At 31.7% G+C, this 27333-nt stretch overlaps 2 protein-coding genes across 6 annotated transcripts in view; one reads left to right on the forward strand and one right to left on the reverse strand.

The window, feature by feature from the left end:
* LOC106079613 (meiotic recombination protein DMC1/LIM15 homolog) overlaps positions 1-1144 on the forward strand; it is a 20197-nt gene extending 19053 nt beyond the window's left edge. For all 4 annotated transcript variants that reach the window (XM_056019323.1, XM_013240804.2, XM_056019324.1 and 1 more), the window contains exon 14: positions 294-1144. In XM_056019323.1, the coding sequence (XP_055875298.1) occupies positions 294-363 (70 nt within the window). In that variant the 3' untranslated portion in view covers positions 364-1144. The remainder of the gene's footprint in view (positions 1-293) is intronic.
* Positions 432-25890, reverse strand: LOC106079623 (SUN domain-containing protein 1-like). Of its 2 annotated transcripts, XM_056019322.1 has the most exons (22): positions 25346-25482; positions 21256-21308; positions 15161-15298; positions 14970-15002; positions 13864-14038; positions 12652-12769; positions 11599-12129; positions 10223-10249; positions 9735-9995; positions 8651-8807; positions 8061-8128; positions 7840-7967; positions 7481-7714; positions 7041-7136; positions 6909-6952; positions 6629-6824; positions 6277-6489; positions 4830-4914; positions 4626-4741; positions 3994-4161; positions 3727-3819; positions 432-3541 (listed from the first exon to the last, which is right to left on the reverse strand). In XM_056019322.1, the coding sequence occupies exons 5-22, from the start codon at positions 13987-13989 to the stop codon at positions 3434-3436; spliced, it is 2769 nt and encodes a 922-aa protein (XP_055875297.1). In that variant the 5' UTR covers positions 13990-14038; positions 14970-15002; positions 15161-15298; positions 21256-21308; positions 25346-25482; the 3' UTR covers positions 432-3433. The 2 variants fall into 2 exon arrangements, with proteins under 2 accessions (XP_055875297.1, XP_055875296.1); XM_056019321.1 differs by lacking the exon at positions 21256-21308 and having other exon boundaries at positions 25346-25890.
* Positions 25891-27333: the final 1443 nt, after the last annotated feature.

A 27333-nucleotide genomic window follows, 5' to 3' on the forward strand; every position in this document is an offset into this window, starting at 1 on the left:
CTTTTTACCAGACAAACAGAGTGAGTTAATATAAGCTTTGCAAAAATACTGAAATGGATGTGAATCTAAACTTCATACTTTGTAACTCCCTTTTTATGATCTCAGCCAATCTTTCCTTGTTTTCTTAATGTATTATAAAGAATCTTTTTCATTTTATTTTTGATGATCTCATAAAATGTTTAGGTTCAGTTCTGACCTTGTTAATGTTAAGAAATTACTAGATCCAGAGAGAGATATTTAATTACAATGAACTTAGTATCTTATTTGAAAACTTTTTTCTTTTCTCCCGACAGCCCTGATTTGCCAGAAAATGAAGCTACATTTGCCATAGGTCTGGGAGGAATAACTGATGCCAAGGAATAAATAAATGAAATTGTGTAGACATATTTTTCAAACATAATGATGATTAAAAAAAAAAAACCAACAAAATATGATTGAATTCAAGATTGAAATGTTTATTTGATCTTGCTCTTTTTGAAGTTGTTGAAAATGTAAATGTATTATATATTATGCTATACTAATAAAAAAACATTTAAATAAAAGGTTTCAAATAATTTGCTTGTTGGAAATATATGTGTGTGTGTGTTTTTTTTAGATCTTTATTTTAAAATATCAAATGCTCTGAGAGAATGCTTGAATTTTTGCTAGCTTAGTTAACCTAAAAGTGAACAGAAGATACAAATATCAAGAGCTTTAATTATTGATTTAGGATTAAATAATATAAAAAAAAAGCACCAATATGAGATTAGTCAATGTAACTAATCAATGAAAATGATTACAAAACCCTAGATTTATGTTTATTTTACACCTATAAATGTGGTTTTAGTGAAACATTTTCCATCAGGTTTAACTTACACTAGAAATACATTGATGGGATAAATGTCTATACAAATAATAATTGTATTGTATAATACTATTTCAAGAAAACTAAACTATGGCAAACAATAAATGCAAACAAAGCAGATATAATGTAAAATTATAACATTTAAGTGCCATCTTTTTCAATTGATAAGGTGTTTTCCTGTCCTGGATAATTAAACTACATTATACCATCAATGCACAGTTATAACTGAACTTCTATTCAACAATGCTCATCTGAATTTTTGTGTTTGTAACACAGGGCACTGAAAATTAGATTTATGGATTTAGAAACAAGAAAATGAAGCAAAGCTGCTCATTTCAACTAGCTTAAACAGAGTTATAAAAATACTCAAGTTTAGATTAACATAAAGATGCAGCATTCAAAGGCTGATCATTATCATTGAAAAAATATAAATAAAAAATGAATGCTGGTCCTTCTTGAAAGAGAACTTACTAATAACCATAATAGTATTTTGACAGGCTGGTAGTGCTAAGAAACCACTTATTCAGTAGCAAAGGAAAAAATGAAATTATACATTTTTATTATGTTTTATCTCCAACTATGAGTGGGATTTATTGCCTTGATTTACAAATATGCCACCAATTTACTATTCAATAATTATAAACACAAATATACAAGCAAAAGTGACCAAGGAATACATTTATTTTAACGGAGATCTAGATGTTTCACTTAGCCAATTTTTACTCTTGTTGATATCAATATGCAATGAATTGAATTCACTGAATGTTATTAACATTTTTATAGATCAAATTTGGGAGAAAAAAAAAGAACTAGAGAAATATACAATTTGATTTTTTTTTTACATACACGAGTGCAACAACTATTTTAGGAATGACACTAATATGAAAAAAAAAGAATAACTTTTTGATACAATATTTTATGAATTAAATAAATCTTTTAAAACAAATCTTGGCTTGTTTAAAATGTGGTTTCCATTTTTAATTAAACTAGAATTTGTACTGAAATTGAAGATGAACAGAAAATTTCTAAAGATACATGGCTTAATCTACAGTGTTTTATTTGATTTACATGACAATGACAACAAAATATTTTGTTTGTAAGCAAGCTAAGTACCAATTAAATAATTTGTACAATTGTACAGCAATAAATTAATTATTAAGCAAAAAAAAAAATTAAAAAGATATTCACAGATCTACAAAATAAAGTTAAACAAAAGACTATCACAAAATAAAAATCATCGTAATGCAAAGATCTATAATGAGAATGTACATTATTTACTCAAATAAGTTCAGCCTAGAAATTTCTTGAACATTTTTTTTTTCACCATTGATTTATATAACTATTTAATATAAATGAAATTCACTGAAAAAGTAAAAGTGCTTTGGGTTCAGAGGATACTCAGTACATCTTAACTCTATAAGATAATTAAAATTAAGACCTTTATATAATTACTATACTTCTGTACGCTTCTACAAAATTAAAAAAAAACGTTTACATTAAATTTGATTATATTTCTTACTATTTCAAAGTTATACATTATAATGTATAAAAAAACAAAACAAAACTACAGAGGGGTACATTTAGATAAAAGCTGTTTCTGGACAGTTGTGAGAAAAGAAAATTATTGTGCTAAACTAAACTAAAAGCTGATTTCAGGTGTTATAAATGTCATTTCTTTTTTTTAAATACTGAAATCCTAAGATGCATTTAAAAAAAAAAATCAAGCATTTCACATTTCATTTTCTTAGTATTAATTTCAAAATACTAATGACAATTCCCATGAAGAATTATCTATGCTAATAATAGTGACAAGTCAAACTTACTGGTACTTCAAATTTAAACATTGATTCATAGTGCATTTGAAAACTAGAAAGTCATTTCTGTTAAATGAGTAATTACTGATATATTGCTAGCTAACTAAAGAGTACAATATTAAATAAATTATTTGTATTTTTAGATTAATTTGAAACTATTATTGACTATATTAAAATTAATTAAATATATGTATATATATTTATATATATATCAGTCAATACTATATTATGTAATAAACCATGGGCCATCACCACATATTGATGTGTTGCACAAAGTTTCAATATGATATAATGGCACTTAGAATTCAAGGAATTAAGTTTTGCACAAAAACAATTATCTACACTGTTCTACCAACAAAAGAAAGTACATCTACATTAAAGGCTTATATGACAAAGGCAGTGATATTGAATAGAGTATAAAATGAAAAAGTAATTGACTTCCATTATATGATACACATTGAGAAGGCAAGATTTCATACAAAACACAATATTATAGTGTCAGAGTTCAAGAAAAATTTACAATTATTGTCAGGTTTTAATTTATAGCAGCAGATATACAAGTACAGGGCAACACAATCAATAATCACAACCAGAGAGAAAAAAAATGTCCTTAATATCAACATACTTGTAAAAAGGTGGAGTTACAAAAAGGACATGAAACAATCTGTGTTGAATACAATAATATAAAAGAAAAAAAAAAGATTCAAAACTCAACATACAAAAAATAAAACATTAAACAGTTTTTAGATCTATTGCTATTTATAATTTTTAATTTTCAAGGCAAGCCATGCACTCTGAATCTATAAATACATGTGTATTCTTTGTTACCATGGTTACTCAGAATTCTAAGCTCTATGTGCTGAAAGATTCTAGGACTTTGATTCTGGAGAAAAATGTAAAAAAAAATTAAAAAATCTAAATTCTAGTCAAATAATTTTTCATCAGGCTATAAACATTCACAACCTCAGAGCATATCATTTTCAGCATTATAAGACAGCAAAATAAAAATGTATGTGTATAGTTTAACTTAATCAGAAGCAGAAATTGGCATAAACTAGTTATACTGACCTGAACAGGAAAAAACTGGATTGGTTTGCCATTATCTAGGTATGTGTAGTTGCCCAAATTAATGCCTTGGAAATCATTTTCTGATGTTAAACCCTTAAAAAAATAAATAAAACAATATTAGGCCCCACAGTATTTTTAAAAATCTAATTATTTACAAATATCTACTTTAAAAAACAAAATGATTATCTCTGCTAGACTGAATTCCAAATATTTTAATTTTAAAACATACACTGTTTAAATAAAGAAGCTCCTAAATGTAAAACTTACAAAGACAGTAAACTCTTTAGGGGCACTACTAATATCTCCTTTAGGAGATAAACTTCTGGGTATGTGCTCTAATGTGAATCCTGTCGGCTGAATGGGATGGGAGAGCTGCAAGACCAAGTAGCCAGAGGTGCCCTTAAAGGCCCAGCACTCTCCAGGGTTAACATTTGGCTGAGGAAAAACAGTAACTGTCTAACTGAAGCATGAATATAAAGTGACACACAGTGCAGGAAAATACAAATATAAATAAATCACTAATTGCATACAAGTGATCCCTGATAGTAGGCTACATATTTGTTTGACAAGTTTTCAGAAATGAAGAATATGATGTTCTAGCCTAGACCTGCAGGATGTTGGGGGATCGGCGCAAGTAAGAATTATTGTGACAAAAATCTGGCATGCACACCACATGACCAGTTGAATATAAAAGAATGAGAAAGCTTATTTCTAAATGTAGACACCTATAAGTATTTACATTATTTTCTTATTATGGGCATATTAAAACATTTAAACCAAAACCAAATGTCCACCTTGCATGACTTTTAATACATGAAACAAACTAGCACAGCACACACAAAGCATGTGAACACATTCTCCAACAGCAAGAATGACAACTGATGTTCTAAATCACTTACCTGTATGACTGTGCGAGGCGAATTGGATGTATACCATAGAGGAATACCAAAGACACTAACTAGAGCTGTTTTCTTGTAGAAGGTCTCAGAACATCTCACACTTAAAACACTTCCACCTGTTGAATACAGAAGATAATGCAAATAACTGGACATTAAATAAATCAGCTTCTAATTAAATTAGCTCCAGACCAAATGATGAATTACCAGCAGATTCAAGGGCAAAATCAGGCATGCCAACACGATCAGCACTAAACTGAATCAATGCTTCTTCTACAATAATTTTCACAGTCTGAAAAAACAACAGCACATTTTTAATCTTTTAATGACAACAGAAAATATTTTTTTATATGAAAAAAAAAACCAAACAAAACATTTTTAATGTGTCAATGTTAACTCATTAGCTACTAATGCGCCCAAATAACCCTTCCCCCCTCAGTACTAATGCGCCCAAATGCGCCCGCCACAGCACACATACAGGGTGACTTGCGTAGCTCTCATTTTCCTGCGCGACGCGTGGTGTTATTTTGAGCTGGCTGGGTTTTTTAAAAAGTAGAAATATAGATCGTTTCGTTAAAAAAAAACGGATGTTTTTACATCTTTCGCTTCAGTTTCTATGGGCCTTCGAAGTTTGTTGACTTTTTTTTTCGATTTTTCTTAGCTGGACAGGCCATTTTCTAAATGACCTTTCAATTTTTAGACCCGTTATCGCAAATAATACACTAAATACAGCTAATAATGAACTTGATATTGATCAAGACATTGATTATTAGAATTTAGCGCTACATTTAGACTTAGATCTAGTCCGATTCAGAGAGAGAGTGAAGTAAACATTAGATCGATCATCTAGCCTAGATCTAGACTATTCTGGATCTAGCGTCAATGAATCTTCAACATCTTTGACTGATATTTTGAACAGTTTTTATTTACCACATGAAAACTTTTGATGAAATAGATCTAGTTGGGGGTGTTCACAACGTTGGTTTGGACAATGGTTTGATTACTTTTACTTTGTTATGCTAGAAGTCATGAAATCTGAGACACATGCAGAACCACATCAGCATGATGCCATGTTCAGGCAACTAAGGGCTTCACGCACACCCAGTGAAAATCAGTAAATACTCAAGACATATACAGATTTTATATATAAGCATAATGTTTATTGTATAGGCCTACTAAATTCCTACTTAAAAACATTACTGGTCTTTGGGTAAATGTTAAATATTACCAAAAATTACAGATCTGATTGGGGGGGGGGGGGGGGGGGGGGGTCCACCAGTCTTCAAAAAATCAGGCACTCGAACAAATTTTCGTCTTTACCTGTTGTTTTTATTGTTTTAATCTTGTAAAACCTATCAAATTATACATCATTTTAAAGGTCATCCATTTCTCTTTTTTTAGAAGTATTTTTTGTTATTGATAGATGTTTTGTTTTTTAAAATATATTTTGTAAAGTCAGTCTATTGATGTTTTGGAGTTACCTCCCTTTGCTTAGTATTTAGAGAGATGCTGCTTAGGTATGGGCTTAGTAGCTAATGAGTTAATATGAAATATTTTTTTTTATGAAAAAAAATAACTGCAAAATAAAATAGAAATATATTTTTTAAAGAGAAAGAAACGTGAATAATTATTAAATTAATCAAGCTATACTTACCATCTCATCTAAGCCACCAACAAGTGCTGTCTGAACCACAGTTTCATTCTTTACTTCTGATTCCTTTTCCATAGCTGCCAGCATGACTTTCAAGTTGTCCATGATCTGGGAAGATAGTGCTGCAAGCTTCACATCCAATTCTGATCTGTCAACAAACTGACCTGTAGCCTTGTTCACTAGATCTGCAAGTGGACCGTTCCCATCTGTTCCCATCTACATTAGATTATTTTTAAAAATTCAAAGATGATATAAACCAATGAAATCCTTCTTCCATATAATTACAATGCATTATGGTGAGATGATGAGGTAAACATGGCAATGGCTACAGTGGATAGAGTGAGAACAATTCTACCTGTGACAAAATGGCTAGAGTCTGCGCTCGTACAATGTCCACAGTCAATGTGTTGTTTCTGCAGCAATTGCTGACCAAAGCTGTGAGTGCAGCATTCTGTGAAGACAAGCTGGCAACTTGTGCAGACAGATCAAGAAGTTTCTGTTGTTGCACTTCAAATGCAGCCTGCCAATCTAATGAATCTTTGGACTGGGAACTGTAAACATAATAATTATGCAAGCTTTCAAATTCTTTTAAATGGAGGTCAAAATAACTCATGCAATAACCAAATGATTATTACCTCTCCCAAGATTTCTTCAGGTTGTCAAAGCCTTCATTCATTGCCTAAATAAAATGTAAAAAAAAAAAAAGTAAAAGCTCACAATATCAGTAATGTTTTTGTTTTAGGTTGAGAAAACAAATGCATGCATACCAGCTGAATAGTTGAGGCACGTTTAACTTCATCTTGTAGACCTTTGAGATTAGTTTCTAATGTAGTCAGAGTCACATCATCTTTAGCTAAAAGAACCTATAACAAATAAATTTCAACTTAAAAACTTTTAATATTCTCAATTAATGTATGAAATAGAAATAAATGACTTTATATTAAAAGTCAAGTACTTCACTACCATAAAACAAAAAAATGGTTAGCTTCCTATGAAATGAAAAGGTCAATAGGCCATATTCGACCTTATTCATATGTCATAAATAGTTCTGATTCAAGCACATGTTAAAAAAAAACTTGATTAAAGATATTAATAAGCTAGATATAAGACTTTTTGTTTGACAGACCATGTTTTCACTAGCAAATCTAATGTCTAAAGTGATTTAATTGATTTAGAAAACTGTACACTGATAGTACTAAAACAATACCTTGAAAGATTCTATTTTATCATTCAAGTCAATGGTCAATCCCTTCATCTGAGCAGATAGTAGTACTTGCACAATATCCTCCACTTGCTCTCTGGTTAATCCTACTGGTCTGTCATCTCTCTTGCCTGCAGTTGCCTGGATGACAGTTTGCTGAATGTATTGGTGAATATGTGTCATATTGACTTGGGCAATGTCTGCACTTTGGTATGCAACTGGTACAGGAGGAACAGGAACCTTTAAAATATAAAATGTTAATTATCATTCAACTGTTTCATAAGAAATGTTAGCATAGTTTTTAAATATGAACAGTTGTTACTGTCAGCTGTATGCTAATTAAGTACTTAAAGTACTTGACAAACCTCTCTGAACACAGCTTTGCTGTCTGAGCTGGTGGTCAGCCACAGGTAAGATAATGAAGACCCAATGACCTGACCTGCACCAGATATGAAATTGAAGGCGCTTTGCTGGGCATCATGAAGATAGTAACCTTAACAAAACAGTTCAAAATGTAGAGTGCGAAGCTAAATAGATAATGAAGGTTCTATTGAATGAAAACATTCCAAAGTTATAAGTTACTAACCTGCTAAAAGAAACAAAGGCAACAAGAACAACAATGGTAGCAGCAAACAACAACACCCTCGACGTTTTCTGAATTTAAAACAAAAATAGAAAGAAAAAAACAACTTATGATTGGACAATGAAACCTGTATCAGTATTTCTATATTAAAGAATATAAAATACTACAATGTTAAACTTTTATTGTATTGAGGTGCCAGTGTAACACTTTTACAGATCTTTAGCCTTCAAGATGAAATAGGACACCGGTAATGAGTTGGCAAGTATTTTGGCCATTAAGGGTTATATTACCATCACAAAGTTCAGTAAATCTTTGAAGTGAATAAGTTAGATATTTTGACCATTGCTAGACCAAATGGAGAAATACAATTAAAAAAGCAACAGCTTGGTAGAATAATACTCATTACAAAAACCTTTTATAGGAAAGTTTCTCCCTAGAAACTGAAACCTAGTGCTGCACAGCACATTCTATAGCTGTCTCTAGTATTAAGAATTCTGGCAAATTGTATCTTGATAGTTGTGGCAACTAGAATTTTGAGAATGATTGTTTGTGTGTTTAAAACTCAAACAGCACTATATCAAATATAAATATACCTGTGTTTAGCTTGAATGTCCCAGAGAAGTAAAGTGTAGGACTGGACAATTAGCCAGCTAGCTAAGGATGACAATGGTCTAAGCAACCATCGCACTGGTGCTAGTACAGTAGACAGAGTATTAGCTGTTGAACTGACAAATTGATCAAAACCAGCACCTTGAAGATATAGACATTATTTATGAATCACTCATAATAAAATCAAAGATATAGACAATTATTTTACTGAATCATTCATTTGAACAGTCTAAGATCAAATCCTTTAATTCTTTGTCCTCTTTCAATCCCGAAGTGACTAGGGATCATCTCATAGAAGTGCCTGAGCACTAGCTATGGTCAGAACTATGTCGTACACGCGGCAGTTCCCCTTCTTTATGCAGCTAACATACCCAAAGGAACGGCAAGTGCCGATACAGTTTGGGATCATCGACTCCCAGGCTCTGCTCTGCTGCAAACTTTTTAAGGGTAGCCAGCTCTTGATTTATCCTCCCGGTTGCCTCCCAATCTTTTCCCATGTTTGGGTATAGCTACAAGGCAGCAGAGGTTTGAGTTTTCCTTCTAAGTCTATACATCTAAGAAAGTGAGTAAATCTATTCATTGCTACAACGATTAGATAAAAACTAGAAGAGACTAACAAAATATCAGTGATATAATGTATTAAAAAAAAAAAACAAATCCTGTCAAAGATTGAATTAAGGGACATTTAAATAATTAAATACTAGTCTTATGTCATTGACAGTTTCAACTTTTATAATTATTTTCATTAGTTTTAATTTGTTAAATATATTTTTATTACAAGTTGTGTTATAAATATAAAATAATAATTTAACATATATATATATTAATAGATATTTTTTTTTTACATTTTTTAAATTGTATAGTACTACACTAGCTTATAAATCTTAAGATTTGGTTAGAAAATGAAAAGAAGCCCCTAGAAGATGTTGCCAAGTTGGAAGTTCATGATTCATATCATAGTCAAGACTTGTCTTAATTCACTAATTTCTCTCATTAAAAATATTGTTTTCTTGTGCTGCTATACTATTAATAGTTTTTATTTTAAAGAAACACATTTTTTTAATTCACCTGAGACAGACTCTGAGATAGCAGTACTTAAAGATGTGAAGAATGTGGTGATCAACAGATACCATGGTGTTCTCCTGGCACCAGATGAACCTGTGTATGTGGAAGTAAACCTCTCTCTATTGGAATACTGGGGACTAAGCCCACTAGACCGTCTCACACCAGAGCCAGTCTGCCGCGATGTGACTGTGTCAGTAGAGCTGGAGCTACCACTAGTAGCAGTTTTAGCAGTGTGAGAAGCTCCCCAATCTGTATCATCTATGTCTGAAAAATTTGTCATCAACAAGTTACACAATACAGAAAAACATCATTTTTAGAACTGGCTAAATTGTGTTTATAATAAAGCACTTCATTAAAAAAAACAACAACAATTAATTCGCTTTTACAAAATGCTAAGGAAAAAATAAATGAAAAACATCAATATGGTTGTAAAATGTATTCAAGTCTATTCATAATAGCATGCTGATAAGCAATAACAGTAGCTTATTTACCTGATATATCCTCATCTTTATCCAACCCTGGGGATAAAAATATGATTGGAAATAAATTAAACATGTTTTAAAAAGCCATAAAAAATTAAAATTAAAAAAGACCTTAACACAAAATTCAAGTCAGAGATTGACAAGATCTAAATGGAATAGTTTAAACATATTTTTTTTCTTAGTTTGGTTAAGGAAAACCAAAATGTTGAAGAGTAGAACAACTCAACAAATAAAACAATAATAATAATGCTAAGCCTAAAAAACATTTCAAGCTAAAAACCTATTTCTCATCTGACTTCTATTTTCAATCAAACTTTCTAATGCAGATTTCGACCATTACTTTGTGTGTTTATATTTTGAAAGCTTCTCTTACAATAAAACTCTTTCTAGCCAGATTCAGTTATAAGCTTCTTCAAAGGAAAGTCCCACAGAGTAAGTTTGAAGTATGTCCTTCATGGTACTGGTGTTCCAACAGACTGTAATGTCCAGTTTTCTGTCTGACGCTCATCTCTGCTAGCTATGGTTAGCTTGTCTGCTTTTTCATTTTCAGAGAGTCCACAGTGAAATGGAATCCACATAGTTTTGTAATTAGTATTCATCATGTTAGCTAAAGTCTACAGAAGATTAAGAAGTGAAATTAAAGTACCCCTTTCAGACCTTGTGATGCATGGGGGCCAATGGTATAAAACTCATCTTTTTCTATGGACGATGTTTATGAGGATGTTGTGGCCAGCAACAGCCTTTAATATCCACAACTCAAGTCATGTATCCAATTCAGTTTGGTGGACTCAGGGGTTTCCTAAAAAAATACCAACATTCACAATCCCTGTGTTCACTGGAACTCGAACCTAAAAACTCCTGAGCTTGAAAGTCAAGCACTTTACCACACAGCCACTACACCTCATCTACAGAAGACTAAAAAAGTAAAGTTCCCCTTTCAGACCTTATCATCTATAGGGCAGATGATGTAAAGGTCATATGTTTCTATGGCCCACAGTTAACGAGGGTGTCATATGGCCAGCACAACGACCAACTGCCTTTATTTTCACCCAACTAATGTCAGGTACCCATTGGAGCTGAGTGGATTCAGAGGCTCTATAAGATTCAGAACTTAAAAATACCAGTCTTCACCAGGATTCAAACCCAGGATCTCAGTTTTGAAGCCTAATGCTTCATCACTCAGCCACCGCGCCTCCCCTACAGAAGACTGCAGAGACTTAAATTTACCAACAAATTTTTATTTCCCACACATTGAAATATTGTACTTATGCCAAAGCTCTCATTGAAATATTATCTACAGTTTATTATAAGAATTACAAAATAAAAAAACTAATAATACATTCAACTATGTTTCAAAAAGGAAACTCAACAAAACAAATATTTACCATAAAGATGTTTCAGCCTGTACTGATTCTTTCCATCTCTTTTAAGAAACATTGGATCACTTAAATATTCATTAGCTTTGTTCTGTTTGTTCATTCTAAACTGTTCTGATTGGTCGTATCTCCTCTCAACCAGCAAAGGTTGTTCATGGCTGTACTCTTGATTCTTTTGTTTCCTTTTTTCTGTGTCTGATTGGTCGACTCTGAGTTTGTTCTCATCAGATTCATCTTCCATATCTTCATAAGTTGTGGTGGTTGTTGTGATGGTAGTTATTACGTTGTGAGATCTATTTTGGTGTGAGAATGAGTTAATGTCATGATAATCCCCAAGGTCTTTGGATGACCTTGTACTTGCTGGTGCTTGAATGAAGGCTGTGTCATCAGAGTTTTTGTCAAGTCTACTTTGTTCTGTTTTGTCAAAGTTTATCTTAGTAAGAGTTTCTTTGTCAAATCTCTGCTTGTCTTTTAAAAAACGTTGTCCTTTGACATGACTTCCTGAACGCAGCACCATGCCTTCATAATAGTGGTCATGAGCTGAAATCAGAGAATTATTTTAAAACTTTATTTTCTTTGTTGAATTAATTCATAAACATAAAACTATGCCAAAATGTTTTCTTTAAAACAATATAAAGAAATATGATTCAAGGTTTAAATAATCTTGAACTAAAATAATGGCTGCCTAGTTGTGTGGTATGCGCTCTAGACTGCAGTCTCAATGGTCTCAGGTTTGCATAGTGTCATCCCCACTGCCTTGTGGGAGATTTAGGCCATGTTTAACAGCTTTCAACTCTAAAGGAACAGTTGAAATGTTGGAGCAATTGGGAACATACTTGTCAGGCAAACCAAAGCTTCCGTTCTTTCAGAGGATTGGAATCAAGATGTTAGAAATCTTCTGCTATACTCAGGCCATATAAAGAATAGGTGATGAGAGATCATTATTTCAAGGGCAATAATGAGGTGATATCATGCTTAATATGAAGTTAAAAATTACACTTTATTTGATACTGAAGCATACAGAGAATAGATACATTTAATATTTGTATCGCAGTGCCACACCTGAGATATGGTGGTCTCCATGAGGCTGTATAGGCGTAGATGTCAATATTTTTCTACCTTTGGATTTGCTACCATGTTGTATATGTGATGCCACTGTGCCAGTGGGTTCTGTTGAAGGCTAAACAGAAAGAAACATAAAAGCAAACTGATAGAAACATGTATAAAATAGACCAATGTTTCAGAACATGGGGCATTATGTACAACAAAAGCTGACTAGTTGGGAGCACTTGATAGGAAATGTTAGCATTGGTAGGCAATACTTTTTAGAAGAGTCAATCCAGCATTATAAATATCTCCTGGTAAGTAATGAGGGCATCTGATTTTATCTGGAGTTCATCTTAATTTGGCAACTAAGACGTTAGACACTGTGGCACTTGAAATTCTACTTAAAAGGTATTTTATTTTTTTTTAAATATTGAAAAATTATCAACCATTTAAGAGTTTACAATTTCAAAAACTATCATTTCATTAGTCATTTTATTAATAAACTCCTTCAGCGTGAACTATTTTTAGTTTTTTGGGAAGAAAAAAATCTGCAAAAGGGGGGGGGGGGGAGAATTACTAAACTAATGTCCCTTTTTTATTTTATTGAAAATATTTGATTTTATTTAAAGGAAAAGACTTGGCTATAAAAGTGTAATAAATAAAATAAATTATTCAAGAAAATATTTTTTTTTATTAAGTTTAAGCAAGGAAAAAGGAAATAAAAAAAAAATAAAAAAATTAAAGCATCATTATATGAAAGATTTAACCCATTAATATTTGAAAAATCACAAAACTAAACACATTTTACCACTTCAAATATCATAAAAGATGAATAAATGCACTAAAAAAATTGTAATGATTACATTTTTTTTAGGACACGTGAAATAAACTAAAAAAGAGGAACCACTAATACAATGTTGCCTTTTTATTTACAACAAAAACAAAGAACGATCACCCTCTCACATCTGGATTAAAAAAAAAAAAAAAAAAAAGAAATAAAAAGTTTTACATTAAAAAAGATAGTGAAAAAATGATTATATTACAAGTTACATGCTGATAGTAACGCCTCACTTACCAAGGCTTGCGAAGTTACTACCTGACAGTAACACCGCACTGAAAAGGTTAATGTCAAACTATCGTTTAAAAAAAAAAATGAAAGTAAGATAATTCCACAAAAAGTTGAACTGAAAAATGTGTTTAGAATTTGAATAATAATAAAATCCTCACATTTGTTGTTGGTGCTCCATATTCAGGGATGGTATATTTATTAATAAACACACTGTCATGAGTATCATCATTTTCATCATCACTCAGAGCCAGCATGGAGGAACCATGAATTTTTCTTCTAGACATGTTTGGGCTGATGTACTTTTTGTTCAAGTATTTTGGGCTGTAGGTGGCTCTGAAATGGTAATGTACTTCCTTAAAAAAATAAGTTAAACAAAAAAAAATAGGAATCTTTTCTTATTGGCTATGTGTAACGCTGGTTCTTATTGGGTGTAACGCTGGATCCCAAAGTAGTTTCAGTAATGGCAGACAGCACTTTAAAGGAAGATACATTTGTAATTTAGTGATAGTAAGAGGTTACAAAAATACTCTGACTTAATAAGAGCACAATGAAGAAAAGAGCTTAGGGAAGATGGTTGCAAATGACCCAGATTAATACACTGGGATTCAAACCAATGATGTTTGCTGTCTGCTCTGTGAGTAAAATTGTGTAGCCAGCTGTTAATAGGAGGTTTATAGTCAACATGTGGTCAGCACCAGAAACTAAGGCCATTTTATTTTTACTTAGCCTAATGCCAGAGATAAGATTTCCCTGCAGAGATCTGACTAATGAGTACAACACTTGGCTCAAATGAATAGACAGCCATATAATATATTATCAGAAATGAACCAAATGGAAATTATAACCCCAAAAATTTTGAGATCAAGAATAAGGCAACAAAAAAAAAAAGTGAAGAATGTCCTAGACTCCAAGCTTAGGTTAGCACAAAAACTTGGTTTTATGTTCACTTGAAATTTCAATTTATTTGGTTGCTTTTATCAATGTCATCATATCATTCAAAACAATGAACAATATTTTATTAAAATGCCTTAAACTTTAAAAATAACAACAACAACAACACAGTTTGTAGTTTATATTTAAACATTTCTTACAACAACAACAAAAATCTTTTTAATTCTAGTACTTTTTAAATGAACTAAATGTAATTAATTTATATTTTTGTTTTCTTTTAGATTAGACTAAACATCTACTTCAATAATAAAACCTTATTATTAACAAAGAATCATCGCCTTATTGTTGAAAGAGAATCATTATGGTAACTCACGTTCTTGCATAGGTATAGTCTGTCTTTGGCAATCTGAAAATAAACATAGTACTTAAGTTTCTGGATTCCTTCCCAAGAAGACAAGCACAAACAAGTTGATTGCACATACAGTCCTAATCCTAATCTACATACACATTTACTCTTGTAACAACAACCAAGGATTATTTTTAAAAAATGACAACGTAACTTACATGTCATCTATTTCATCGCAAGTTAACTCTTCAATACTTTTGTGACCATTCTCTAATTTGAATGAGGCGTGCAGCTGTTCACTATACTCTATCTTATCTCTTGAAGTGAAGAATTCACTAACGTTAATAATAGGACTTCTGCGAGATAAAAGAACAGTAAATCAAGGTTGTTAAGAACTTAAAAGATGGGTTTAAAACATTTTGTTAGTTACATTGGTCTCATTCATACTCGTGTACAAACAAAATTTCAATGATTAAACTTGAGCATTGGAAAGAAAAAAATAGAAAATATTGTGTCTGAAGCAAACAGGTTATTTTATTATTTCCTTTAAAACAACATTTTAACTTTTGAAGCAGCTATGATCTCATAGGTATCCATGCTGCAAGAAGATATTTTTTACCAATCATATTCATAAATGTCGTGAAGTTATTCATAAATGTTATTTAGTTATTTATACCCAATTTAATTTTTCTTTTTCAAAAAGTCAAATAAATAATATATTAGTTCTGCACTAAAATGTGTTTTCCCTGAAGCCTAATATATTTTTAATGAATAAATCTAACGAAATTCCAAATAAAAAAAAATTAAACAATAACAACAAAAAATAAATAAGAAAAGTTCCACTAAAAAAGAGAACTACTACAGTTCACAGCCCACCAAACGTGTTATTTTGTCGCATACATAAGTAGTGAGAGCTGCATGTATTAGAAGCATGTTTGGTAAGGCTTTTAAGCAAAAGGTTTTCGTGTAAAGCCTATTAGTTATGAAATAAGCAAAGCACTAGTAGGATAATTTTAAGGCTAGTAGAGATAGTGTTAAGATATTTGTTTGAAAAAAAAAAGTTGTGCTTGAAATTAACAAAATTCCCCTTGAAAAAGAAAAAGATTCAATTTTAAGTCTAAAAGATTTTAGTTGTTTATATGGCTACAGCGGAATGAAGTAACCAAACCCAGAAAGGAATTCTAAAAAAAAAAGCATTTTCCCCTCAGGATTGAAAGATTTCATCCAGTTGTAGCAATTAGTAGATTACATCTCTGTAAAGTAAAACAAAAAAAGGTGGCTAGGCTTAGTGTTGAGCTGGGGGAAACCTGTACATACACTTCCATTGTCCATCTCAATTCTGGTATTAAGTGATTCCATAATGTAATTAAAGTAATGATTAGTTCTGACATATTTGCACTTAGAAGACAATGTTTAAGCTTTAAAAAAAACTATGCTTTCAGCAAAGAATGTGTGTCCATATACTGAGTTTTAACTAGGAAGATTCTAAATAAACATTTTTATACCACTGCCCTGTATTTTCCAAAATTTTCTTTTTCTAGAAAGTAACCTCCCAACCTCTTTAAGTTTTTGTAACTAAGTACAACCAACTACTTATTTTTCTTCCAATATTCTCACACAAAGCTTCTAGTTTTTTAGCTTTAGGAAAAGTGTGACGCATGCCATTGGAAGCATTTTATAGGTAATGATGGGCTTAAGACCATTACCACTTCCGGCGTTAACAACCTTGCGGAACCAAGTCCACAAGAAGGTGCTGTGCCACAAGACCAGCGGGATGCTAAAATCGTTACACTGTATAAGAACAAAGGTGACAGAAGCGACTGCAACAATTACAGGGAAATCTCCCTCTTAAGTATAAGTCTTTGCTCGAGTGATACTTCCCAGGCTACAAAAACTTGCTGATCGGGTCTATCCAGAATCACAATGCGGCTTTCACTCAGGGAGATCTGCGATTGACATGATTTTCTCCATCCGCCAACTTCAGGAAAAGTGCAGAAAACAAAGGATTGCTTTGTATATTGCTTTCATTGACCTGACAAAGGCCTTCGATCTAGTCAGCAGAGGTGGCCTCTTTAAAATTTTACAGTCCACCCAAGCTACTAAATGTAATAATATTTTTCCACCAAAATATGATGGGAATCAGTGCAATTCAACGGTGCCAGCTCCGAAAGTTTATAAACAGCGGAGTTAAACAAGGATGTGTCCTGGTCCCAACCCTCTTTGGAATACTATTTTCACTGCTAATCCACAACGCATTTGACAAATCCACCGAAGGCATTTATCTCCATTCCAGATTTGATGGCAAACTCCTAAATATTGCCAGACTAAGGGCCAAAACTAAAATCAGAACCACACTCGTAAGAGATATGTTATTCATGGATGACACAGAGGTAGTGGCACACACACAAGAGGAACTTCAGTCACTAATGTCCCGCTTCTATCGAGGCTGTAAATAATAAGGCTTAACTATTAGCACGAAGAAAACAAAAGTTATGGAACCATCTGCTACAGCACCACCCTCCATCCTAATAGACGATAACAAGCTGGATGCAGTAAATGAATTCTGCTATCTGGGATCCACAATTCAAGATGACCTGTCTCTAGAAGAGGAGATAAAAAAACATAGGGAAGGCTGCCTCGACCTTCGCTAGACTCAGGCCAAGAGTTTTGGAAAACCAGAAGCTCACTACAGTGACCAAAATGGAAGTCTACAAGGCATGCGTTATGAGTACACTACTGTATGGCAGTGAATCATGGACCACCCACGCAAAGCTAGAGAGAAAACTAAACTCATTCCATTTGCGATGTCTCCGTAGGACATGTTCGCCGTATGGAGGACAATCGCATCTCAAAAGTCATCCTCTACGGACAACTCATGACTGGCTCAAGAAAAACTGGTCGCCCCCACCTCCGTTACATAGATGTAATAAAACGGGACCTCAAATCAGTGAACATCAATACTGACTATTGGGAAGACATAGCTCTAGACCGCACCAGATGGAGAGAGACAGTGACCAAGAAAGCTATGGACAGTGAAAGAACATGGGTCTCAGCTCAGGAAGAAAAACGTACAATACGAAAAATGGCCAGCTCCTCTACCACCGAAGCAAAAGCCACCTTAACCTGCGATATTTGTGGATGGGAGTGTCTCTTCAAAATAGGGCTCCACAGCCACATGAGGAAGTGTGCGAGATGAACCATAGTCGTTCTACAACTAAAGGAGGCCAACAATAGAGGAAAAGTGTGTGAGCACCCTCAACATATTCTCTGAATACCTACAGATGTATGCATAACTCAGCTTGAGAAATTTTACATGATCAAGGGATCAAGGCTTTACAATATAAAACTAATCTATTAACAAGTATTACAGAGCCATTAATATTGTTGCTTAATAATTGAAATATTTACTTTGATGATGACAATGAAATATTTACTTTGATGATGACAACTCATCTTAAAATTTACGTGAGAAACATGCATTCTTACATTATAGTATAAAATATTAATACATTAAAGAAACAGTATAAAAATAAATGTGAACAAGCCAAACTGGAAAATGGTCAACACTCACATTGGTATGATAAGCTGGAAAAAAACATTTAGCTTGTAGGTCAGAATTAAGTTATGTCTTTCCAACTAATTATGAGTACTCTATTAAATATATTGTGGAACCCCCTTGCCAAAATAAAGCTATGTCAATATTTTTAAAACAACTTTTTTTTTTCTTTTAGGCAATAGTGAACACTCTATTTCATGATAAATAAGTAGAGACAGTGAATAAAAGTCCTAAGAATTATAAGGCAATAACAACACATTTTGGATAGATTTTATCTCAAGATTTTTTTTTTTAAAACTCGCTTCAAGTTAAATCAAAACAACTAACTTTTCATTTGCTTGATGAAAAACAAAATAAATTTAAATATTTCCACTGAAAATGTTAACAAATTGTATGTCACAAATTTTTTTTTTCTTTTCTCAGTTTCCTAATTTAAGTATTATATTTTGTTTTCCTAAAATTGATTTTAATTAAAAATTCAATGTACACTACAGTAAAATCAATAGAAAGAAAAAAAGTTTTAAAAGAAAAAAATAATTTGCTATCTAATGCTACAAAAAAAAAAAAAAAAAAAAAAATAGTATGCATGAAAGGCAAAAAAAAAAAAAAAAAAAAAAAAAAAAAAAGAAAAAAAAAAATTTACACCAGAAATAATTAATATATATAAATAATTATATTGTTTTCTTTTTAATAAGAACAAAAAATAATGTTGTGTCACCTCAAAGCAAAATATAGAACTATTTAAAAATATAATAGAGAAATAGATAAAAGAAGGCACAGATAAAAAAACAAATGCTAGCATGAAATTAACAATGCTAAATATAAGGAGCTCTAAGGCACATCTTTCAACATATCAGACTCTATTTAGCCAAGGTCAAGTAGAAGCAAATTATGTTTTTTGATACCTAGTAAGTCATGGCAACAGTTACTCAACAACAAAGGCATTCTATAACTTATTTGTTGAATGTCTTTACAAATATTCTCCTACCATCCATAAGCATTTACTATAAATTATATATTTCTGTTTACAAAGATTATGTGTCATCAACTAACAAATTGTTATTTTTTAAATTGTATTTTGTTATATAGTGCTGAAGAGATACAGTTTAAATGAAAGTTTACTAGAGGCTATGACCATAAACTCTTAAATTAATTTTGGATTTATGAACAGCCAATTATTCTAGTGTGGGTATGTATATTGATATTAGAGTGTCAATTTATTCCCATATTGCAAGTAGCTTAAATCTCATGGTAGGACAGAATTAATAACTTAGCCCTTTTGAAATGTGATTAAGTTTACAGAACTTTTTTTGTTTGTTATTAGAAAATTATATTGTATACATAATTTGGTATAGAACTTAAGGAGAATGCAGGCTTTTATTTTATATATTACAAATTAATTTTTATGAAACAAAAAATTACTTTAATATTAATGTACGAAAATAAAAAATTGAAAATTTACTGACAGTTAAAAAGTCTCCAGGATCTAGATCTAGACCAGATCAAAGAAAAATTTTATGATCCAAAAAAATAAATACATTTATATTACTATACATCATATTTATCCATATTTTTTATATAAGACACACTTAAAACAGATAAAATGGAAATCTTGAGCTAATTATCCATGTCACTACCATTGGAAAAATGAAAACTGTCCAATTGTTGACAACAGCTCTAGCTCTAGACTAGATCAAGAAAATATACTATGATCAAAATTATGAAAAAATATTTGTTTAAGATATTTATTCATATATTCACAAAACTTTTTATAATTATAACACATTTAAAACACATAAAATGATTGTTTGGAGCTCATTATCCCATGTCACTACTATCTGGAACATCGATCTAAAGAAAATAAAGCCTTTTTAAACCCTCCACCTTTTATAAACATCTTTCAATTAAATACATACAGGAGAAAAAAAAACTATAAAAAAATGATTTTAGAACACTGACATTGCTAGTGTTGATCTGCGGACTACGATGCTGGAAGCGTTGTTACTGAGCATACTTATACATTAAATTTTAAAAGGCTAATAATGCTTTTTTCAACCTTGAGACATAAACGTTAACGGTATGGCCATATTACAAAATCCCCAGGGGTTGGCAAGGAAAAGAGGCTGTCAGAGAAAGTAATGGGAAGACAAAATGAAAGAATGGAAAGGAACGGAGAAAGACTTGAACAGATCATGTGCACTAAGGGCTAGGTGAAGATGGTGAGACTTTATACTTCAGATTGTAAGTTGGTGATCTGCTGAATCTTATTTGTGATCTGTTTCTCAATCTTTTGGCATTTTGTTTCTTTTTTAAAGGAATCTTTTTATTTTTTTTACAGATATGAATTGTTTTAAATTCAGAATATTTTATTTTAAATTCAGGTGTTCCTTCAGGAATGAAGATAATTACATCCTAGTCTAAACTTCCTGCAGGATGGCAGGGAATGGAAATGGGTAGGTTTGAAATCTGAGACCATCGTCACAACAATTTAAAGAGTATCCTCACGACCAGGTGACTATATAAAAAACATACATACAGATTAAATTAATTTTAGTTTTATGGTTATGAAGTTTTAGATTGTACATTAATTTTACATACATATTAAATCAATATATTATAGTTTTATGGTTATACAATTTTAGATTGTATATTAATTTGACTAACTATGTCAACGAATAATTCATCTAATAGATAAAAGCCTTTAAAAATTGTCATTGTTTAACTTTAGTTTAAAGCCTTTTTGAGTTAATGTTTTACCAAGCTAAGATCTGTAGTATTTTGAGTTTCAAGATCCCTGCTGATTTGGTAATCTGAACATTAAAAATAAATTAATTAAATATAAAATCTTTAATGCTGACAGTAAGCTGATTATTACAATAAACTAAATATATCTTGTTGAACAGACTTGAGATGATAATTTTGGACATTAAATGAATTACATATCTTTTCATGTATTTGCATAATACTTAAAATGTCAATATAACTGACAAAATGCAGCACACTTTTAAAAAGAGTTTTTATTTAAATACTGTTATTGTGGTAAGCAAAATAATACACATTTATCAGTTGAAAACAGTAGTTACTAATAGTTTTACAAACTAGTACAACAATAGTTTAGTGGACCACTTAATTGTAAGCTATAGTTTAGTGTTTTATGTATTTGTCATTTAATTTCTTAGTCTTCTGACCCATTGTCCTCTAATCCTTTTAACTTAGTGACAGTACTAAAGAAGCTCTTCTTGTTAAATGTGAACATTCTTTTTTTGACAAATCTTGAGGATATTCTTTTTCCAGTTTCACAGTAGCATAGATTGTTTAATATCCATAAGAAGAAATGGATCTAAGCTTTAGCAATGAAAGGAAACTTAACCTCCAGTCAGCTTCCCACAGTACTGATTACTCTCTAACCCTGGAATAGTCGAGATCTAGTATCAAATATATTAGTTAACTTAAATTAATAAGTAGACTAATTGATGATTTTTATAAGGCTTAGATAATAATGAGCAAAAAGATGCTATTTTATTAGATTTTTCTACAGTATTTTACTAAGTTCACCACCATAGCATGCTTAAAAGTTAAATTTTTTTTGGCATTGCTGGTTTATTACATCAATGGATTCAGGATTTTCTGATAGGGGAGAGAACAAGCTGTAATAATAAAATAAATAAATAAACTACATCAACACCAATAACAGTAAACTCAGGTGTACCTCAAGGAACAGCCTTAGGTCTACTACTATTTCTAATTTATATTGATTTACCAAATTGCATTAGTCATTAGTTCAGGAACAAAAGTCGATTGCATATATATATATATATATATATATATATATATATATATATATATATATATATATATATATATATATATAACAGTGGTTCTCAACCTTTTTAGCTAGGCGACCCTTTTTACAATTCCCCACTCTGCGGCGACCCCCCCCCCCCCTTCTTTACCAACAGCAAAGCTATTATTGTTCATAAGAATAAGTAACTGTTATAAAATGGAAATATCTTATAAGTATATGATATGTATTGCCAAAACTTAATGTTCAATCACGAAACAGTTTGAAATGATATTCTTCAAATAGATATTTCTCTGTATCATTACATTACAAATAAATTAATTTTTATCTTTAAGATGTGCATCTATTTACTTTTCTATTTCTTTTTCACCATATTCATGTTAAAAAAAATGTGTTAAATTAAAAATGTGAATAGCATGACGGAGCACGGGCAAAAGTAAGCTACATTTATACAATAGTGTTGCGACGGTCTGAACTTGTCTCTGTTTTACCAGACTAGCGATTCTCTGGACAGGCTTTGCAAGATCACAACTACTGTTATGTTCTACATCAAGTCTAATTCTTTATTTAGAATTCATGTAGTAAAAGCTGGAAAATCATGTTTTGCGAAAATTTATTTGAAATGGAGAAAGAATCGTTATACAGACACAAATTGAAATATGACTTCAAACACTTGATCAAGATTAACGAAAACTCATTTTTTTCTGCATAGCAATTAATAAGTTAATACTTTCTGATACTTTGTGAATGAACTTCTGGCAAGTGTATACAGTATGTCTGGTGGATCTGGTAGGTAGGATGAAATTTCATGCACATGGATGCACGAATGTTCTTTCACAGAATCTATAAATTGTATCTATTTGTCAGGCTCATAGTGATCGGATAAGATTGGCAACATGTAAATATTGATATTGTTTTCTTCTATTTCCGTTAGCCAATTTGAACTTTCATTTGAAAGAATTAGAGTGTTTCAGACAAATCGAGCCATGTTACATTTGAGTCATGCTGTTACGCTTTTAATTACTTGTAATTCTTGTGGCAGTGTCTTTGTTAATATTCGTTGATGAATCACACCTATGTATATCTTTACCTTAAAGTAGCCATCTGGGTATCCTGTCGACAAAGATCTGATGTTAAGTTTCAAATTGATGTTGCATTTATTAGGCTACATAGATTCAACTTAAGGAGCTTTGTTACAAATAACGCACTGGGATTTTTCAAGTTCTGCTTAAGCTCTTGAAGTCAAACCATATCCACTTTATATTTTCTTTTCTCAACTTTCTTTTGTGCGAGAACTTTTGTCATGGCTTGTACCACAATGAAAATATTACCTTCAATAACATCTATTAAACGATGGCGAATTATTAATTGAATGAAATTGCTTTTATTTTTTAATTTCGTCACGACCTCACCATTGAAATAATATCTATAGATGAGTCCACAAAAATGTAAGGTTGCAGTATGCATTAGTTTACATGAATTTAAAACTATTCAAAATACTTATGCTGCAACTATTAAAATGTATAATAAGATCATTCTGTTTTAGTTGTCTAAAACATCTATTCTAGAATTACAATAACAATAAATTAGTAACTTTAAATGGGAAAAGGTTTGTAAAATATCCAGTTTTAAACGTTAGAATACACAAAAAAAAACAATCCATATTTTCGATGGTTTTAGGCGATCCTGGCAAATCGGCAATCAAATCCCAAGGGGGTCGCAATTCACAGGTTGAGAACCCCTGATATAGAACAATAAAAAAAAAAAACACAAGGTAAAAAATTTTACAAAGAGAATTAGTTGAATTACAGAAATGGGAATCAAATTGGAGCATGTCTTTTCACCCAGAAAAATGTCAGTTATTAAGAGTAACAAAAAAACTAAAACAAAATAATTCCTCTTATCTTATTCTTGGTAAACCAGTAGTAACACAGACAAAAAACTCAAAATACCTAGGTGTTATAATAAGTGAAAAACTGTCACAGAATCCCCATATTGATGAAAGTCATTGGTTAATATGCATGACTAAATGCATGACGCGTAGGACGTAATCATCTTCTTTTTTGAAGTAACGTCTGTATTATATAAGATAAGAAGACAAAGTATTAAAAAAATCAAACAAAGGGTTTATTAAAATAAATTTCTACAAATCAAATAAGAACATAAAACTAAAATGTTATTAAATTTAACCTTGATTAGGCCAATAATGGACTATTATATATATATATGCATCCTCTGTTTGAGACCCCTCAACTCAAGAAAACATTAAGAAACTGGAACAGACATAAAATAGAGCAGTGAGATTCATAACAAATGAATATCTTATCTTATATAATACAGACAATACTTCAAAAAGAAGATGATTACGTCCTACGCGTCATTCACATTTGACTAGAGTGACACCTTTAGCAAAATCACTAAATTTAGAAAGCCTTTAGGATAGAAGACTTAAAAGTAAAGTAGCAATTATAAATAAAACACTGAACCATAATCTTCAAATACAAAAACAAAATTTAATAAAATACTCAGAAAGACACAAAGATAAAGGCACATTCATTGTTCCCAGGAAAATGTGTACAAATGTTTATTCTTCCCTAGTGCAATGCCTAAGAATAAACCCTTATGAAACCTTAAACCATATATATCCTCTTTGAATGCCCCTCTCTAATCCACCTTAGCCTTAGGCAGACCCTACTTCTACTACAGCTAAACATAACCAACACCCTGTACGGCAGTGCTGAATAAGAAAACAGCACACTTTTACCTTGGCACAGTCTGCAAAAGAGCTCACAGCTCAGCAGCAATAAAGCTGGCTAGAAGAAGAAGAATTCTTCCCTAGTGCAATTAGAGTTTTAGAGCATGATATGGGTTGCCTGAGTCAGCCAAGAAAACCAATGACTTGGTATACCCATCTTTTACTCTATAAATAGTGACTATAGATCTAGATTCTAGATCTATAACTATAATTTTTAAAATAAAATAATTTAAATCAAGTTTTAGTTTAATTTTTAAAATTAATTAGATCTAGATCTAGATTCTACTTACTTTACTTTAGATTTTGCTGCAGAATTAAATGAATCTTTGAAAGAAACGGATGTTAATTCTTTTGATCCTCCAGGAGTAGTGGCAGTGGTTTGGGAAAGAGAAAATATATCTGTGAGCTTGTTATTTTTAGCAGTAGCAGCAGTGTCAGTGGAACTGTTGTTTGTTAATGAAGTCGAAGTCGAACGGTTTAATTTTAAAAAGCCTGACTTCGGCAATGACCTTGCCATATTAATCCTTTATATTCCAATGAAAAAACATTGTTCACTTACATGAATGTAACATTAATAAATTTGAATTTAATCTCTTAAGTCTATAAGAAATATAGACTATTTTAAAATCTAGATTCTAGAATATTATTGTCACTTTGAATAAGACAGACATTTAAAAACAGGAAACGACTGATGAAGTCAATTCAACAACGACTCTTTGTATACAAACACACCATAAGTACACACACACAATGTCACAAAACAACACACACTCGTATAACAAGCGCTAATTTTCACAGCAGCCTATGACTTCTAAAAGGGGCTAAAAACATTAACAGGATGATAGCTACACTCGAAGACTCCAAAAATAAAAAAATACAATTAATATTAAAGAATCGTTTAATTATTATAATTGGATCTAGATCTATATTGATTTAGTTGAGCGACTCTGATCGAAGTCAAACGAGAAGGCACATGACATGTACTGAGCAATACAGATTATTATTATTATTTTTGCGGACCGGGCAAAATCCTCTATTAGTTTTGGATAGTCTGCTGTCCGTCCGTCCGTCAAACTTTAGATCTCAAACGCTAAATGCGATGATAACAATCCGATTTCGACATATTCTTATCATGTTTTTGAAAACTAATTTAAAATGCAAATTCAAATAGCCTGCGCTAAAGATTTAGAAAAAAATAGAAACTAACACCACTCGGTAAGGGAGGTCACAAGAAAACTAGGCCACGTACAACAGGTTCAACCACAATTCGTTCACGACAATAAGAGAAAATTGTTCACACGTCAAATGGTTCACACAACAAACGGCTCACTATTTGCTCATAGACAAGTGGCGTAGCTAGGGTATTTGATGATCTGTGCGGCAGTTCCTCATGATGCCCTCCAAAAAAAAAAGTTTTTTTTAAACTGCGAACAGTTTCTCATTTCGAAATAAAGTGCATTCATTATTTAAGCATTGCTATTTCGCAAAGAATCGATTTTACAAAAAGATAATACAAGTAAATCTCACGTGCTTTCTTGCCGGCAAACTATCGATAATTTTATTGAAATCATTTTTTTCCACTAATTTAATAGAAGAAATAGCCAAATTCATCATCATCATCCTTTGAATTCTTCATGGAACATAGAGCCTTACCAAAAATAAGCCACTCTCAACAGTCTCTTTTTTAGTTTTTTGATGGCTTCCCAGCTTTTTCCGGTCCTTATCTTATCTTATCTTATATGATACAGACTTCCTCTAGTATACTGCGTCGCCACGTTCATTTTGGTCTTCCTCTACGTCTTGTTCCCTGAGGGTTCCACTCTAAGGCCTGCCTAGATCTGTTGCTGGTATCTTTTCTAAGGGTGTGACCAATCCATCTCCACTTTCTCTCTAAGATCTGCACCTCCATATTTTTCTGCCCACTCATCTCCCACAGTTTGGTGTTTTCTACTATGTCGTGCCAGTGTATTTTAAAGATATTTCTCAGGCATCTGTTGATGAAGGTCTTTACTTTTTTGTTGTTGTTGTCGCTTCAGTTGTTCTCCATGTTTCAGAACCATACAGTAGGAAATTGCCAAATTAGTGAGTCGTAAATTTGTCATCGTTGATTGTAAGTATTTCTTCATCAAAGTAAGTTTGGAAAAACTTCGCTGGCATGTAGCGACACTTACCATATAGTAAAAAAAATATGCGAATTAAGATGGAAATATTCGGGGACTGAAATTTTTTTTTTTATAAAACTCTAAAGCTCAATAGATTCTTGTTTTGGAAGTTTGGA

Source organism: Biomphalaria glabrata, chromosome 2 (genome assembly GCF_947242115.1).
Source record: "Biomphalaria glabrata chromosome 2, xgBioGlab47.1, whole genome shotgun sequence".
Classification (NCBI taxonomy): Eukaryota; Metazoa; Mollusca; class Gastropoda; family Planorbidae; genus Biomphalaria; species Biomphalaria glabrata.

Coding starts and splice junctions, on each gene's coding strand:
- LOC106079623 (XM_056019321.1), bottom strand. CDS start 25,572: ATGGCAAGGTCATTGCCGAAGTCAGGCTTTTTAAAATTAAACCGTTCG. Junction 15,003..15,160: donor TGCGATGAAATAGATGACAT/GTAAGTTACGTT, acceptor GTTTATTTTCAG/ATTGCCAAAGACAGACTATA. Junction 6,825..6,908: donor CTGAAGAAATCTTGGGAGAG/GTAATAATCATT, acceptor TTATGTTTACAG/TTCCCAGTCCAAAGATTCAT.